Genomic DNA, 12,951 nt, shown 5'->3' with positions numbered 1-12,951 from the left:
ACGACTTGCTATTATTAGTGACGGTTTAAAACTGTCATTAAAAGGCTTCATTTTTGTAGTGATTTAGATCTTGAATGAACCAAAAAAAAAAAAAAAAAGAATTAGACCATCTGTGACTCAAATGCCATTTATTTATTTATTTATTTATTTATTGGGGGTGTTGTTGGGATGGGATTTGGGCACACATAGAAGAATTCTTAAAAGAAAAAAAAAATTTTAAATGCAAAACACAAAATGAGAGAAAAAGAATGTAGATATTAGGAATGAAGCCATCTCGACTAATTATAAGAAGAAAAATTGAAGAGTAGTTTTGGTCAAAGAGGTTTACTATAGAAGTTGGTCCGCACTTGAATAACGTGTAAGATTCCCGACAAAATGGGAATGGATCGAAGTCCTCACATACGTGCATCAATCCCAGCCACTACCATCTCCGCCACCTTTGAAGCACTCCTTCATGCAAATAGCGAAGTGATCATTATTGGCTCACTCTCCTATATATATTCCTCTCCCTCCAAATTATACAGAAAACCTCTCTGTCCGATGTTTGTGGATCGAAATTCGTAAGCAAATAGCTAAAGACAAGGAAGAATATTTCAGAGTCGACCATGATGAACATTTCTGCAATATTCTTCTTCTTCTTCCTTTTCACTGTATTCTGTACGTGGATACGTGGTTGTAGCAGTGAGGGAGCAGCGGAACTTTTCAGTGGCTACTCTCTTAATCATCCGCTTGCGCCAGCATTATACGTGTTCGGGGATTCGCTGGCGGACAGCGGCAACAACAATTTTTTACCCACCGTGGCCAAGGCCGATTATCTGCCTTATGGCGCCAACTTCGTCAACGGATTCACCGGCAGGTTCACCAATGGCAGAACTGTCCCTGATTTTATTGGTGCGTACCCTTGTTTCATGCGTATATCATAATACATACATATATTTCCATGCCTGCAAGTGTAGGCTAAGTAATGGTCCAGCTGAATTGGTTCAAGTGGTAAAGATGATTTATAATTTTGGTAATCCTAATCAAGTCACGAGTTCGATTCTCTCTTGAGAATTTACTCCGGTGAATTATCAGGGGCGTGTCAATGTGCGGTTGGCTTTAATCCCCTGACTTAGTGTCGCACCATAATGTCCAAAGCCGTGCATTGATGACTGAAATTCTCGAATTATCAAATATATATGGACAAAGTAATGAAGGGGAAAGCCACTATAATTATTTCTAGTAAGAACATATATGGTATGAAATTGTATAAAACTTTACTAAATTCACACCAATTCAACCTTAATCTTTAAATTTCCTGCTCACACACAAGGGACGTAAATTATTAAAGTTTGATATACATTATTAGCTCACAACCTAACAGTTTAAACTTTTAAGTAAAGTGTTAATTTAACATGATATCAAACTGCAGGTCTTAAGTTCTTGTTGCTCACAATTTTAAAAAAATTATTGCATTTCCTATTATGTGTGTTATTTATCATGTGTATATCTCTTCACGTGCTGTCAGGCTGCACGTGCAAGGGAGTGTTAAATCTTGATATACATTGTTGGCTCACAACGTAACAGTTTAAGCTTTTAGGTAAAGTAGTAATCTAACAAAAACAGTTTCTTGTGTTTATTTTTCACACATCCATATAATTATCATCATCAGCGTCGTAGTTCCTTCTTGTAATATATATTTCTTTTTCTAAAAACTTTGGATATTAAAAGAATTGTTTCTAAATATTCACATTTTGCCATTATTATTGTGGATGAAGCTGAATTTCTTGGACTGCCACTTTCTCCACCATACTTGAGTATTCAGAAATCAACACCATTGGCAGGCGTGAATTATGCATCTGGATCATGTGGGATTCTTCCTGAAAGTGGAAACTATCTGGTGAGTTGTTGAAAATTATCCACCCTAATTTGCATCTCTGCGTTAATTAATTTGGATTTTTTAACTTCTTAATTACGATTGTGTGTAACACAAATTATTTTGAGGATAAAAACTATCATTATCTTTTGAAAATAATGCAAAATATTTAAAAGAATGACTAAACCATAATCATACAAAATTACATTTTTTATTTTATAAATCATGAAGTCAATTTGGTGTTCGTCGAGAAATTTTGTGCATGAATTAGTTTACTTATAGTATGCTTGGAGAGGTCTTAGATTTGAATTTTATGGGTGAAGAGGAATGCTCAGTCACTGGTTGTGAATGAAACTCAGTGAGAATAAATGCACAATAACAATATATTTCAATCTAAAAAAATACAGAGAACTTCAAATTAGAACTCTCTCTCACGCTCACTGGTTTTACACTCTCAACACACTACATTTTACATTGCACACACACAACTATTTATAGTAGATACTAAAACAAAATAATCAACCTAAGCTGCTGGCAGGTGAGGTTGGTGATCGACGTTCAACAGAAGCGGTTGGTCGGCAACCGTTGTCAACCATTGTTGCCACCATCCATCGTCAAGTTTACTATTTCAACATCCCCCCCTTAAACTTGACTCTCCTAACTTTGTCATTCCGAGCATTGTCTTCAGTCTCGCAAAAATATCATGCCAGAGTGGTTTCGTGAAAATGTCAACAATCTGATCATATGTTCTGCAAGATATCAATTTCACTTCTTTATTCTTGACATGCTCAATGATAAAATGGTATCAAGTATCAATATATTTGCTTCTTTCATGGTAAACTAGATTTTTTGCAAGTGCAATCGCTGATCGGTTGTCAATGTAGACTTCTATGGGGTTATCTTGAAGAAATCCCAGATACTTCAGTACATTCCTAATCCATATACCATGACAAACAGCTGAGTTGGTAGCAACATACTCAGTTTCACATGATGACAAAGTTACGATAAGTTGCTTCTTTGAAGACCATGTAAACGATGTATCTCCCATGAAAAATGTGAATCTTGTCGTTCTTTTTTCTTTCATCAAGATCTCTTCCCCAATCGCTATCTGAATAGTCGATAAGTTTGCATTCACCTCTTAATGAATAGAACATACCATCGGTGATGGTACCCTTGACATATCGAAGTATCCTTTTCGCTGCATTCAGGTGGGACTGGTCAGGAGTCTCCATGTACCTACTGACAAGCCCAACTCCATAGAGTATATCTGGTCTGGTGCACATCAAATACCTCAAACTTCTAACCAGACTATTGAAATATGTGGGGTCAACATCTCCTTCCTCATTCTTTCTCAATTCCAATCCAGTTTCAACTGGAGTTGTCACGGGATTGCATTTGTCCATCCCAAACTTCTTCAGTACTTCTTTTGCATAGTGGCTCTGGAAGATGAAGATTCCCTTCTCGATTTGCACGACTTCTATGCCAAGGAAATGAGCCATCTGGCCAATATCCGTCATTTCGAATTCTTTGACCATGCTCCTCTTAAAAGCGGCAAACATCTTTGGATTGTTGCCGGTGAAGATCAGGTCATCAACATATAGGCAGACAATTAGCATGCTTCCATCTGTCTCCATCTTCATGTATAGTGTATGCTTATAGAGACACTTCTCAAATCCATTTTTCTAGAAGTAGTCATCAATCCTCATGTTCTACACATGAGGTGCCTGCTTCAAGCCATAGAGTACTTTCTTCAACTTGTACACTTTATCTTCTTTGCCTTTCTATATATATCCAAGTGGTTGATCGATATAAATCTCTTCTTCTAGAAAACCATTCAGAAATGTTGATTTCACATCCAACTGGTAAATCTTTCATCCATTTTGTGCTGAAAGTGAAATTAGTAATCTGATGGTTTCAAGTCTAGCAACCGGGGCAAAGATTTCTCCATAATCAATCCCTTCTTTATGCTTGTAGCCTTTAGCGACAAGTCTTGCTTTGTATCTCTGAACTTCTCCTTGAGCATTCTTCTTAGTCTTGTAGACTCATTTCATACCAATGGTTTTGCGGCCCTTAGAGAGATTTGTCAACTCCTTAGTCTTATTCTTCTCGATGGATTGAATCTCATCATCCATCACTTTTCTCCATTTTTCTTCTTCATTAGCTTCCTCAAAGCTAATCGGGTCGCTGGTCAACAATAGAAAATATAAAGTAACATACTCTTCTATTGGTTCTGTAGTTTCATACAGGTCAGCTAGAGTTCGAGCTCCTCTAGGTCTCATGTCTAAGATTTCACGCTCTATTGGTGATGGGATGGAGCTTCATTCCTTTGTGATGAACCATGTGGAGGTGTCTGCAGCTCGGGAACTTGTGGCTCGATAGCCACTTCTCTTGTCTGTGTAGGTTATTCTCCTTCAAGTGTCAATTCCGCATCTTTTGAACATTCAGCCTGGTCCCATTTCTAGGATTCATTTTCTTTAAAAATGACATCCCGACTGTGAAATAGTTTCTTGTTGATGGGATTATGGAGTCAATATCCCATGGTGCTATCATCGTATCCTACAAGGATACACTTCTCTCCTTTATCATCTAGTTTTGTCCTTCTTGCTTCTGGGATCTTGGCGTAGGCTATGGAGCCAAACACCCTAAGATGACTTACAATGGGCTTGTGAGTACTCCAGGCTTCATATGATGTCTTTGTATCAAGACTATTTGTAGGACACCGATTGAGTAGATAAACTGCACATGACACTGCTTCTGCCCAAAAACTCTTGGGCACATTCTTATCCTTTAACATGCTCCTAGCCATGTTAAGGATTGTGTGGTTCTTCCTTTCAGCTACACCATTCAACTGGGGAGTGTAGGTCAGTGTGAACTGTGTTTGAATCCCTTGTTGCCTAAGGAATTCCAGGAAAGTTTCGTCTTTGTACTCTCATCCTTGGTTTGACCAGAGTGACTTGATGCAATAGCCTCTCTGTTTCTCCACAAGAGCTTTGAATTCTTTGAACTTATCGAACACCTCTGACTTGCTTTTTAGGAAGTAGACCTAGGTCTTCCTGCTGTAGTCATCGATTAAGGTTAGGAAGTATTGATTCTGTTCATTCGAAATGATCTTAGTGGACCACACACGTCTTATGTGTACTAGTTGGAGCGGCATGGTAGATCTCCAGTCAGCTTGTTTTCCAAAGCTGTTTCTATGTTGCTTGCTCAGAATACAACTTTCACATATCACATTTGGGTGATGGATGTTGGGTAAGCCTTTCACTATCTTATTGCTTCTCAATTGTTTCAAACTTTCAAAATTTAGATGCCTATACCTTAGATGCCATAGCCAGTCTTTGTCTCTGATGATAGTGCTCAAACACCTTGGCCTATCATGTTGGATAACAAGCGGAAATATTCGATTCTTTGCCATTTGAACTCGAGTAACAGGCTTTCCTCAAGTGTCTATAATCGCCTTCTGTTTATAACTAAGGCTAATTCAGTAACCTCTTTCCATGAGCTATCTGAGACGAAGTATGTTAGTCTTCATATCTAGCACGTAATAGACGTTGGAGATGTAAGCATGATCTTCGGACTTTTGTTTGATAAAAAAAATCTCATCTCCCTCAGACTGGGATTTTAGATTTATCGCCAAAAGAGATCTCCTCCTGAACTTTCTCATCAAGTTCAAAGAATAGGTTCTTTTTGCCAGTCATATGATTGTGTGCCATCAGCATCAACGACTCTCCATCTACATGTTCAATTTTCAGCAAGGTTGGCCTCCTCGCTTACCTTTTCTTGTTGTCGCCCCCAACACTCATTGCTGTAGTTACCGTACTTGTGGCAGTTGTAGCATTGAATGTTTCTTTTGTCTACATTTGAGCAGTTATTGTATCCTCCTTTTCTTCCTTGTCCTCTGCCTCGTGGGACATAGTTATGTTGATTTTGTCCTCCTCTAGTGGGACCTCTTCCCCCTCTGCCATCTCCTCTAGAGTCAAAGTTTCCAAAATTTCTTCCGCGAGATCCTCAGCCTCGTCCTCTTCCTTGTTGTGACGTCCCCCCTTTGTCGTATTTATCTGTAGTGAGAGATAACTTCGTTTGGAGGGCTTGCTCTAGTGCTTTATCATCACTCCTTATGTTGACTTTCTGCTCATGGGTTTGGAGTGAGCCCACAAGTTCTTCTACGGACATTATTTCCAAATCTTTTGTTTCTTCTAGGGTCACAACTATATAATCATATTTTGGATCTAGAGATCACAAAATTTTCTCACAAATTCTCTCGTCATTGAGAGTCTCTCCATTTCTTCTCAATTGATTTGATACTATCATAACTCATGTATAGTAATCAGCAATAGATTCAATAGATTTCATTTTTAGAATTCGAACTCACCTCGCAATGTTTGAAGACGAATCTTTTTCACTTTGTCTGCACCTTTGTGTGTTCGATGGAGAGAGTCCCAAACTTCTTTGGATGTCTTGGCAGAGGCGATGATTTCGAATGTGGCCTCATCAAGGCCTTGGTAGATTATGGACTTCGCCTTGCAATCCTTCTTTCGATTGGCTCACAAGGTCGTTCTTGGAGCATCTGACATAGTTGTTTCGACTTCCTTTGATAGGCTTTCTCTGTACTCATCTTGAACGATATGTCCATGACATCTTGAGCACTTAGAAGGGTTCTCATTTGAATAGACCAGTTGTCATAATTCTCCTAGGTCAATTTTGGAATAATTGCTTGTGTAGTACCGTTAGCCATCGAATTTAATATATAAAAACAGAGAGATGAGGACTGATTTTGGAAAATCTGATGCTACCAATGTGTTCGTAAGGTCGAAAAACCTTAGGAACCGGTTTTGGGTTGCAAAGAACCGGTCCAAAAGTCATTGAACTTGTTACAGGAATTTTCGTGTGGTTTTTTATATTGGCCGGTTTAACTTAACGGCTGTTTAACGGCATTAAGGCTTACCGTTAGTCCACGTGGCAGCGTCTGCGCGTGTCGCGTGTCGGCGATTGGGACGCGGGTCGAGTCTTAGGAACGGATCTTGGTTGCGGCTCACGGATCTGGGTCGCGGGTTGTTGGCCGGGTTGGATCTCACCAAGTGGGCGAGGAAGACGCGTGCGGAGCGCGTGGGGCGCGTGTCGCCGGTGCCGGAGTCTTCGTTGGCATGTGGGAAAGGAGCTGAAACTGTCTGAGGAGCGTGTGAGCACGTACGGAGTTTCTCGAAGTCTGTTTGAGACGTGGTTTTTACCGTTGGAATCTTCTCGAGTCGAATTTCACAATGGTAGGCTCAATTTTGGATTTTGAGCAAATTCAAATCTGGGAGAAAATTGAATTTTTTTTCTTAATTTGCCTTTGTTTGGCGAATTTTGGCGTACCTGAATGCTTTGATGCCACTGATGGGTGGAGAGGAACGCTTAGTCACTAGTTGTGACTGAAACTCAATGACAATAAATGCACAATAACAATGTATTTCAATCTAAAAAAATATAGAGAACTTCAAATCAGAACTCTCTTTCACGCTCACTGGTTTTATACTCTCAACACACCACACTTTACATTGCACACACACAACTATTTATAGTAGATACTAAAACACAATAATTAACATAAGCTGCTGGTAGGTGAGGATGGTGACCGTCGTTCAACAGAAGCGGCTGGTCGGCAGCCATCGTCAACCATTGCTGCCACCGTCCACCATCAAGTTTACTATTTCAACAGAATTTGGATATGTAATATAAAACAGTTCTAAAATTTGCATCTTTATAATAAAAATAAAATTGTGACGAACTAACATTGTAAACTAAATGCCATTTAATACTTTGAATTCTAATTTTAAAGCACAACATATTGAATTTATTCTAAAGTTTAGTAAATAAATTTTAAATTTAAAATATATATATATTTTTTAAAAAACATATCAATGGAAGCATAAATATTCATAACTTGTATATTTTAACTTAAATGTGTGTGCGTGAGAGAGAGAGAGACAGAGAGAGAGAGAGAGAGAGAGAGAGCCCTGCTGACTCGTGATTGGGCTGACCCTCTACATTGAAGATGGGGAGGGGCTTGATCCAACGGCTAGCGGGACTTTGTGTATATATAGATACAAATAGAGAACCGTGTTACATATGCTCTTATGTGTTAAATCATTAAATTTAAATAAATAATAATTTTATAAACTTGATTTTCATACATGTAATACTATCAAATTATATAATTAATATTATTTTCAAATTAAATGTAACAGCCAATAGAAATTAAAAATTAAAAATTTTTAATCAATAATCTAGGTAACATTTGGTTAAAAGCTTGAATCAAAATTAAAACTAAAATTGAAATTCACTAGAATCAGAAAGAAAATGTCTGATTCCTCTTGCATATTTGCTACGTTAGTAGTATATATTTTTTAATATTATATCATTCTAAATTTTATTATTATATATTATAATCAATGACAATAATAAATATTTTATTTTATTTTAATATTATAAATGATAATATAATAAATCAATAATCGTACCACTATTTTCTTAATTTTTATAAGTTATAATAAATATTAAAATACATTATTATATATTTTATTTTTGATGAAATCATAATATTAATATACTTTTAAAATTTGCATAATATATATTATATTTGAGTAGGATAATAATGAGGCCGTGTTTTTAAGATTTAGGATTGACTCTTAGTGGTGTTTTTTATCAACTTTTGGGTCAAGTTGGTGTTCACCTATATATATGAAGGACATCTACGGACTCCTCCGGTTATAACAAGTTCCTCGGTCAATAGAATATTTTGTAAAATACAAAGTTTTAACAATATATCATTTTAGCATGGAGCTAAACATTATATTGAAACACATATAATACAAACAATATTTAAGTAGTACCCTTTTGTATGTTTTTAGTGCGATTCATTGTCAATTAAATCACTTAAAAAAATAGATTAGTTTAACTTCTTTGATCAGTTGATAATTTTAACAATATGAAAGATTTATCTTATAATATAATACCATTCTATTATCTTTTATCATGTTACATATAGTATTACATTAATTTTATTTTTTATATTTATGGAGTATATACCATGTATATTGTACATAATATAATATTATAATATATATGTGCCTGCGTATACATAATATACAATAGTATAATATATTTTTCTATTCTATATCATTATTAAATTGTATTATTATACATTTATAATTGGTGATAACAAACATTTTATTTTATTTATTAATTTTTAATATTAAAAATTATAATATAATAAATCAATAGTCACGTCACAAGTTGTAACATTATTATGCATAGTAAAAATATAAATAATGATGACTTAATATTTATATTAAAATATATTATGATATTTTAAATATTAATAATGATATCATAATATCAATATTATTTCTAAAATTTATGTAATATATAATACATTATATTAATATAAGCTACCGTACATATAATTGTGTTTCTAGGAATTAGAATTTAATTTCAGGGTAAGAGCCAAGAATTAAAATGTAACTAAAAGGGAGAATCCAATTCTTATACGGAGTGAGAATCAAAATAATATTATGTTAAGAATGAGAATGAACCATTTTAATTTCGATTCCTAAACTTAATTGTAATTACCAAACGCCATCTTACTTCATACTGTAATGCGATGTGTTAAATTTTGCAGGGTAAATGTTTAAATTTGAAGGAACAAATTAAATTGTTTCAAATGACAGCTGAAATGGAATTGCCTATTAAATTTAAAAGCCCACAAGCGCTCGCAACATATTTGTCAAAGTCTATATTTGTAGTCTTGGTGGGCAGTAATGACTATTTGAACAATTATCTCAAGCCTTATTTTTATGACACAAGTAAGCGGTACTCTCCTCAGGCATTTGCTCGACTCCTCATTGATAAACTCGCTCAGTCTTTTGAGGTAATACTAATGAGTAATCTCTCCCCCCGTTTAAAAATTTGTGTTATTTGTTTCGTATCTTCACACTCGAGCACTAATCGTCCTCCGTTTAGTTGTGAAAAATATATTTATTTTTAAAAATTATTTAAAAAAAATTAAAATTCGAATTAAAAAGATACAAAATAAAGAGTTTATTAAAATGTTTAAATCATTTTACATTCCTATAGTTCAAAATAATCACAAAAACACAATTTCTTTTCTAATTCTACAAAATTTATATAAGGTAATGTTTAGAATATATATTTTGGGACTTGAATTTGGGGTTGAGTCGATTTATAGCAAGCTCTATACATAAATGCACAAAAAATTAAAGTTCAAAATTCGAATTCCACGCTCACACAAGTAAAGTTAGAGGAAGAAATCTCGAATAATAATGAAAGGATGTTTTCTAACTTATCTATATAAATTTAGAAAATTATAAAATAAGCCAGCATTTTCTGTAATTATTCGAAAAATTCAAATGAAAAATTAAGTAGTTTCTGAAAGAAAATAGTGTCAAAATTGTTTTTTTCTTTTAGTTCATTTGTTTTATACAAATGTTTTAAAAATTAAAATTTGACTAACTGTGTTTTTGTAAATTTTTTTGAAAAAATTAAATAAAAAATGAAACTTGTCTTCCACAACAAAACAAACTTTAGCTTTTTCATAAAAATTTAAACAAAATCTAAATCAAATTGACTAATTAATCAAAGTTCTATTAATATTAAGAGTTTAGAATACAAATCTATCGATGCTTTTTTGGGGTCATCCCAAAATTAATTAAAGTTTGGGATTTTTGGAGGTCTTATTTTTGAACTATATGATCAGAAAGAATATAAGATGAGAAATAGATTACCTTACGTAGAGTAATTTGGACTCAATATAAACTTTTAAGTAGTAGTTATTAGTACCCATCATTAACTATCAGTCACTTCAACAATAAAGAGAAGACAAAAGGGTTTTGCGGGGATGGACTCCATATCTACACACACTGTTGCATTGGAGGAAGGTAGTCAAGTGCAGGCACCCACCTAATTTAATTAGCCCTTCAAGTACTGCCAATGCTTATTCTTTATTTATTTGTTTAATTATCCTCATGCATGGAGCAGAAGTTACTGACGTTAGGAGCGAGAAAGATAGTAATGTTTGAGATTGGGCCAATCGGGTGCATCCCATCCATCAGAAAGGACATAAGATACGATGCTAACCGTGAATGCGTGGCTAAATCCAACCAGCTGGTTTCATATTTCAACGCCATGCTTTCTCCCATGCTCCAAAACTTCACCTCCTCCTTCAAGCCCTCCACCTTCGTTCTGGGCCGCGTCAATGCCCTCGCCCACCATGCCATCCAAAATCCTTCCCTTTACGGTAATTTCCTTCTTTATAATCTCTGTTCATGTATGTTTGTTGGAATTAATTTCCAGTGCTGTACGTTTGGATCTGGATGTAGGGTTAGCAGATGCGGAGAACGCATGCTGCACGACGTGGTTGAATGGGACAGCTTCGTGCATTCCGGAGCTACCGCCGTGTCCAGACGCAGGCCAACACTTCTTTTGGGATGCTTTTCATCTTACGGAGGCTGCCTATTCCCTGCTCGCCGCCCAGTGCATCACCAATGACTCAGTCTGCCGTCCCATGAACCTTCACAACCTCGTTCGCCTTTAGATATTTGAAATCAATCTGTGCATGCACGCATGCATACATGCGTGAGACCGTTTACTTCAATTACATCCCCTCGAAGTTCTGTTCCATTTGTTGATATAATTAAGCGTCTATTTTTTTTATTTATTTATGAAATTTAATTAATTATCTTGATCAAGGGTGGATCATGTCCTCTCCCGCTTGTATTATTATTATTATTATTTTTTTTAAGAAATAAAGAAGATAAATTTATATTAAGGGAGCAAGAAGCAGGAGGCTTTGATCTTCCCCCTCGAAGGAAAATTACAGTAGAACAGGAAAGGGATGAATTTAATCACCCTCCAAAATTTTGGAAAATGGAGAAAAACTCATCCTAGTCCCGGTGACACAACACTGAATTGGGTCTAGTCCAAAGATAAAAATTTGATAAACACTTATCTTACACCTTTGTAGTAGTGGAGTAGCTTCCTTAAAGATTATTCCGTTCCTTTCCTTCCAAATTTCCCAACAAATGGCTGTCGAAATAGCTGCTTTCATCTTTCTAAAAAGCCCTTTGAGCTTTGAACAATTCCATGCCAAGAACATTGATTTCAACGTATTCACCATAACCATGTGATTACACGTTCCTTGCCACACAAAAGCCCAAATCTGCTTGCTAAAATGATAGTGCAGGAAAATGTGATCCACGTTTCACTTTCCTTCTTGCAAAGAAGTTAACACACCTAGGGGCCAACATCAAACCACTTTTTTTTTTTTTTTTTTTGCAGATTATTCAATGGAAGAATTTTATTATTTGTTGCTAGCTTGCAGAAAATGGTTGCCTTTGATAGAATAAAAGAATTCCACAACTGGATGTATGGGATTTTAACGTAATTACAATTATTCGTGCTAGCAAGACGATTGTAGAGCCTTGACGTACACCATGAAGTTCTGAGATGTATTGAGAGTATAGCAACACAAATATTTTCTCCCCCTCCTGATATTGACATTATATGTCAATTTGAACAATTCCCTGACTTTATTGAACTCCTTGGCCTTGACATGTCTGTCGAATAGTAAGTCACAGAAAGGTTTGTTGGTGGGGTAGCTCAGTAAAATTTCCACTTTAGAATTTTTCTATCAAGCCATCTAGAAAAGGCTTGGGTGGAGTTCCTGAAGAGTGTGAAAGTGAAGGTGTAATCCCAAAAGGGGGGAGCTGACTTGGGTATTTTATAATGTTTGTGTGAAAACTTAATTAATTTTAAAAACTTATTTACCACGTACTCTAAATATTTTTATCACAACGAAAATCTATTCAGTGGACAACTATACCAATCAGCAATCCCAAGTATGAAACCAAATTTAAATATTAACAATACTATTGGCAGCTTAATGTCACTAACAATATGTTCAATCACACAAATATTTATTCTTGTATTTAAATAATTAATCAACCATACCAAGCAATCCCAGTAAATTAAATCAAGTTTGAATGTGTAGCTACAGTAGAGTTTGATCACAATACTATTTATGTAACGACCCAAAAATTACA

At 35.4% G+C, this 12,951-nt stretch overlaps 1 protein-coding gene across 1 annotated transcript; it reads left to right on the top strand.

Annotated features, from left to right (window-relative positions):
- Positions 1-605: 605 nt before the first annotated feature.
- LOC131147293 (GDSL esterase/lipase 7-like) lies at positions 606-11,598 on the top strand. The gene is made up of 5 exons (XM_058097051.1): positions 606-891; positions 1,758-1,879; positions 9,513-9,761; positions 10,889-11,147; positions 11,230-11,598. Exons 1-5 carry the CDS (start codon positions 606-608, stop codon positions 11,442-11,444), a joined length of 1,131 nt encoding a protein of 376 aa, XP_057953034.1. The 3' UTR covers positions 11,445-11,598.
- Positions 11,599-12,951: the final 1,353 nt, after the last annotated feature.

This window comes from Malania oleifera, chromosome 1 (genome assembly GCF_029873635.1).
Source record: "Malania oleifera isolate guangnan ecotype guangnan chromosome 1, ASM2987363v1, whole genome shotgun sequence".
NCBI lineage: Eukaryota > Viridiplantae > Streptophyta > Magnoliopsida > Santalales > Ximeniaceae > Malania > Malania oleifera.
This window is presented reverse-complemented; position numbering and strand designations above follow the sequence as displayed.